The sequence below is a fragment of the Electrona antarctica genome (assembly GCF_951216825.1).
Source record: "Electrona antarctica genome assembly, chromosome: 17".
NCBI classification, from domain to species: Eukaryota; Metazoa; Chordata; class Actinopteri; order Myctophiformes; family Myctophidae; genus Electrona; species Electrona antarctica.
This window is the reverse complement of record NC_136798.1, coordinates 42,093,098-42,099,097: the sequence shown is the minus strand read 5'-3', so window position 1 is coordinate 42,099,097 and position 6,000 is coordinate 42,093,098. Positions and strand designations below refer to the sequence as shown.

General features: G+C 41.8%; 1 protein-coding gene across 1 annotated transcript in view; it reads left to right on the top strand.

The window, feature by feature from the left end:
* adgrg6 (adhesion G protein-coupled receptor G6) overlaps nucleotides 1-6,000 on the top strand; it is a gene marked incomplete at its 5' end in the record, with an annotated part of 167,576 nt that overhangs the window by 123,284 nt on the left and 38,292 nt on the right. Inside the window, 2 exons of the mRNA XM_079526453.1 lie at nucleotides 1,604-1,710; nucleotides 5,454-5,581. Of these exons, the coding sequence (XP_079382579.1) occupies nucleotides 1,604-1,710; nucleotides 5,454-5,581 (235 nt within the window). The remainder of the gene's footprint in view (nucleotides 1-1,603; nucleotides 1,711-5,453; nucleotides 5,582-6,000) is intronic.

Below are 6,000 nucleotides of genomic sequence, written 5' to 3'. Positions count from 1 at the left end.
CAGAATAGAAAGGCTATAGCAGTGTTGATCGTAACATCTAAATGAAAAACTAAGCCATGATGACTAAAACTATGACTGAATGTACTGACAATGTTGTCAACTGATGAAAACTAAAAAGACTAAAATGTTCGGAAGGGACTAGTGGACAAGAGATCCAGTAGAAGTAAAATACACAAGTCATTTTACACGTGGTTTGCATGCTGAAAATAGCTGATCTACAAGCTCATAGCTTGTAAAATCAGTCATTACGGCGGCATCAATTGAGGCCCGCCAAAATACATTTTAGTCGACTAAATCATCTTATATGTAGTTGAATAAAACTAGACTGAAACATTCCAGGTGACTAACATGTGAACTAAAACTAAATGAAAACTATTCAAGAGACTATGACTAAAACTAATATCAAAATGTGCTGTCAAGAGCAACACTGCCTAGTTGCTGTCAGGCAGAAACCTCCAGAAACCAGAAATCTCCATATTCTAACTTTTTACGTTTAATTTTTTTAAAGGTATAATCAGTGATTTCACTTAATTCAAATATCACTTATTTTTCTTATTTTTTGGATAGTCCTCCCTACTATAAAGTGCGCTGACCATATAAGGAGTTCCTCCCTGTCCCCAGTTAACCCCTGGGGTCAAAAAACCCTAGTTTCGGTTTGGGCTTTGGGTGGCAAAGCCTTCATCCAATCAGGATGAGAGGGGCCTTCCTCCAATCATGATCGAGTGGGGCGGGCCTTGGTGCACGTGCTGTTGGTCTGTTGTACTTCCCCCACTGTAGAGCGTGTGCATGTGCACATCTTGTTACCGGGTGCACCGTTTTTTTTCTCCCAAATCACCAAAATCACTGAATGCTCCTTTAACAGATTTGGACATAATATGGGTTTCCACCAAACAAAGCTCACACTGTTCTTCTTTAGGCTTTGTATAACATTCAACGTTGTTTTTTTTTTCCTGTGACACATGATCCAGAAAAAACAACAACTTGTATAATACATTTTGGGTGGTGCACTGGTGTTTGGTAGAGGTTGAGTGAGAAGAAGGACTTATCTTTTTAACCCATTCTGGGCGAGAACCCCTTTTGGTGTTAGCATTATGTTATGCTTTAGCTATTGCAAAATAGCAGACCTACAAGCTCATAGCGCGCCACTCGGTGGCGCGCTATGAGCTTGTAGATCTGCTATTTTTGAATAACCGTTTACCATTTAGACCTGAGAACTGATTCTACAAATGTCTTCTAATTATTTTTTCTATGTCAGTGGTGCTCATCCTTTTTCATGTCAAGGACCCCCAGAATTATCTGAATTTTGCCACGAACCCCCATCTAAAACATATGTAGTTCCACAAGGACCCCCTCAGAAGCAAAGCTTTGAGTTAAAAACGTTCGCTCTGAAAGAATATACTGTATATTCCAAATGTGCCACATTTTCACAATCTTTCAAAAAGAATAGCAGATCTACAAGCTCGTAGCGCGGCACTCGGTGCCGCGCTATGAGCTTGTAGATCTGCTATTTTTCAATAGCTAAAAGTGTAACATAATGCTTTAAAACACCAAAAGGGGGTTCCCCGTCCAGAATGTTAAAGTAACACCTGTTCATAACCACCAGATGGCGCTGGAGGCTGGAATAGAGAAGGCTGCAGAGTGGCTCCGGAATCCAACAGCAACAAAACCATCTGCCTCTGTGACCACCTCACACACTTTGGCATCCTCATGGTAAGATGAGATGAGATGAGATATACTTTATTGTCCCACGAGGGGAAATTTGTCTTGGGCAAAAGTGCAGTATAACGCTCTTTAAAACAGACAGACAATACACAATAGACAATACACAATAGACAATACACAATAGACAATACACAATAGCAGCAATGTACAAGTACAGTAGAGTATCACAAGAGATCAGTGCAAAAATGCAATTGATTGATTGATTGATTGATTGAAAATTGTATTAACAGTTTGCAGAATTACAGTACATTTCAAGCACAAACTCAATACAAAGGCTGTTAACTGTGAGTGGACGACCCAATTAAGCATTACACTTGTTTACAACAGGGTCCACCATGTTCAATTCATCAAAACATTTAGAGACGTACAAATAGACACTTCTATATAGACAGTACAGGAATTCATCATAATGGAGGTAAAAAGGGAAAATAAACATATACAGTGAGGGGAAGGGGGGGGGGGGGATTCAGATTTTACGGGGGCCAGTTTCGCAATCAGAGGAGGTATATAAATGCAAGTACTAGAGTATTCACAGTTTATAGTATCACAGGTGTAAGTGCATTCAATAACTGATGAAGGTCGATAAGTCCCTTCCCGACTAAGAAGTATGAACTATGTGGCGGTTGTTCAGTAGGATAATTGAAGTGGGAAGAAAATAAAGTTTAAAGCGGTTGCTCTTGCAACGACACACTCTGTAGCGTCTACCAGAGGGTAACAGCTCATACTCTGAAGATAATACATGTGAAGGGTCAGACAACACTCTCTTTGACAGACTGAGCACCGTTTTCTCAAAGATTGTCTGAAGAGATGGAGAATCTTTCCTACCAATTACCGTCATGGCTGTTAAGACAAAGTAAAGCAAAGTTCTTTGTTTACCCAGGGAAGTGGACTAAGCTCGAGATGCTTGTTTACAGCCACACCCTGCTCATAGAACATTTCATGGTAGCGGTTCAATGCCTTGCTCAAGGGCACTTCAGCGGTGATAATTTTAACGTGCCGGTCCGGGGATTCGAACTGGCGACCTTCCAGTATCAAGACCGCTCCGCAAACCGTTCGGCCACCGCTGCCTCAACATGTCTGTGTCCGTGGTAAGACGTGTCCGTGCGTGCGTGCGTGCGAGCGTGCGTGCGTGCGTGCGCGCGTGCGTGCGTGCGTGCGTGCGTGCGTATGCCGTGTATTATCCTACTACACTGACTGACCAACAAACTAGAGAAGAAATAACAAACTGTAGAGTAGAGTAGTGAAAACCTTGTCATCAGATGAAGATGAAGAAACGCAGGCAGAGAGATGAACTGACGATCCCATCAGAGTCGTATTTATAAGTACAACAGAGCAGATCGAGCTTCCCGCGGCCATGGGTGGCCCGCGAGAGCACGGACTGCCTGACCGTGGTGGCCAGCGCCAGCCCAATACTATAGTGACCCATTGCATTGACAAAATGACAATATAGCCGGCCTATACGTTTTACATAGACAGAGTTGAATACAGGGTGGAGTTACAGACTTTACATACAAGTAAGACGCGCGAACGCGCAAAGCGAACGCAGCTCGTAAATTGCAATAACAACAGTTAGAATAAATTACGTGCTTTTTTAAGGTTTTTTTTAAGATTTTTTTTTAGTGTGTGTATGTGTGCGTGCGTGTGTTTTTTAAAGTTTTTTTAAAAGTTTTTTCTTTTTAAGTTTTTTTTTAAGTTAAGTTTGTGCGTGTGTGTGTGTGTGTGTGTGTGTGTGTGTGTGTGTGTGTGTGTGTGTGTGTGTGTGTGTGTGTGTGTGTGTGTGTGTGTGTGTGTGTGTGTCTGACAGACAGACAGACAGACAGACAGACAGACAGACATGTTCTGCTAGGTCTCATAGTTAGTGCTCACTGCGTTCGCAACACATCAACATATGGCATAGAAACAGCAGATCGCTGTCTCACTATGTGTGTTTTGGGTTCACACCTGAGCGAGCTTCAAAGGGTTCGAACAAAGGAATTCTCTACAGGGTACTTGGCTGAGGTGATGAGCTTCCTCAGACAGGCAGTCTCCGTCTCACCCACCATGATCAAATAAGCACAGAAATGTATAGTTGACCAAAATGTATAGCCTAAATATTATTGAATATTATGAATTATGGATACCACACGGTGCGTGCGAGTAAATCTCACCATTTGATGAGATTTATCCTCTCAGACCCAAAACGTAGAATATTTAGTTGTCGTTGGATTGATAAGATTTTATCCACAATTCATGCCCATGCTATATAGAGCGTCGCAGTCCCGCTATCATGGACCAGGAAATGATTCTCCGTTCATTTTCCTCATAGACATTTCAGAAAGTATTTATTTAAAGACGTTTACGCCGTGGACAAAGCCAACTCGAGTCGTGACAAATCATGACAACAAACACAATTTTTTGGGCCGAACAAATAATTAGGAAGAAGGAAAAAACGGCAGGTTACAACACTTTTTTTGTTGTTTTTCTTCTTTGTAATTATTTGTTTGGTCCAAAATATTGTTTGTGTTGTCATGAGTTGTCACGACTCGAGTTGGCTTTGTCCGCGGCGTAACTGTCTTTAAATAAATACTTTCTGAAATGTCTATGGGAAAAATGCATTGGGATTCATTTCCTGGTCCATGGTAGGGGGCGGGACTGCGACGCTCTATAGATGTGCTACCATATAGGAGAGTCAACAGACCAACGTTGATCAAAATAACAATTCTTCTAAATTATCTAATTATGTATTATACTTACTATAATGTCACACTAGAGAGCGTAAAATGACTTTTAAAAGATATATATAAGGGTCCATTTGGTTATCAACTCTTCCATCATTTAGCATGGGGACCACCTGGAATCCCCCTCAAGGACCACTGGTGGTCCCCGGGTCGACGACCGTGATAAATGGATACATCGGTCACTCGGGATTTGACTGTGTGTGTCAAACATTCCCAGGTGCTCAGACACACGTGTTGGTGTCTTCAAAGCTTCGTAAAAAAAAACCTCACATGTTTTATCGTTGTCTTGATTGATGACTCGGGCTGTGTATTTTGGACTCGCGCACACGTTTGAAATATCAGACGCTACCACTAACTACTTACAAACATCATCGACTTTGGGTATAAACAACTCATAATTTGTTAGTCTTGGCCGTGTACATAAATAACACCGTGAGTGGTCCCAAGCATCGCCGGCTCGATGAAGAGGGAGGACAAGCGGCATGCTAAATATTTCTTCTTCTTATATTTGTTTTTCTTGGTTTACCTATATGATTGCTTACCGTATCGTTTCTGGATACGATTTCCATTAAGACCTGTAGACCAGGCCAGATTCTACCTAAATGTCTTCTGAATTATGACAGTTTTCTGAAAAACCTCATTGGTTCTCAAACGTTTTCATGTCAAGGACCCGGAAATTATACGTATTTGGCCACTGACCCCCCATCTCAGAATAATCGGTTTCCAGGGACTCTAGAAGCCAAGATTTGAGCTAAAAACGTTTGCTGTGAAAGAATATATTCAAAGATTTTAGATTTGCAATCATTTTCACGATTTTTCAAAAATGGCTAAAGTTTAAAGTAATGGTTAACCTGGTTCAAAGCTAAGGTGACACAGAGGTGTTCCAGATCTTAAGTTCTTACGAGCGTCTACTAAATGCAACAACATAAATTATCTCTCTCTCTCTCTCTGTTTTTTGTGCATACTTACTTTCTCTCTCTCGCCCCCCGTCCCGTTCTCTCTCTCTCACTCCAGGACATCTCGGGGGCGTCGGCTCAGATAGACAAGAAGAACACCAAGATTCTAACCTTCATCACATACATCGGCTGTGGGATCTCCGCCATCTTCTCGGCCGCTACGCTGCTCACATACATCGCCTTCGAGTGAGACCCCCCCCCCCCCCCCACCTCTAGTTCTTAACACATTTAGGCCTGACCTCAAAATTTAAAAAAAATCTTCTAAATCCTCCAGTTTTCTGAAATAAATATTTTCACGATTTTTCAAAAATAGCAGACCTACAAGCTTGTGCTATGAGCTTGTAGATCTGCTATTTTGCAATAGCTAAATTATAACATAATGTTTAAAACACCAAAAGGGGTTCCTGCCCAAAATGGTTTAACACATTTACCGCCGTTGACGTGCATCTACATCAAAGTCCAATTCTGGGCGGTTCACCGCCGTATAGCACACCCCGGACATACCAGATCTGCAAGCTCACATAGTGATAGCGATGTGTAGTCGTGACTCCGTAAGAGCTGCTACTTTACGCGTACGACATGACGTGCAACTATGTATACATCGG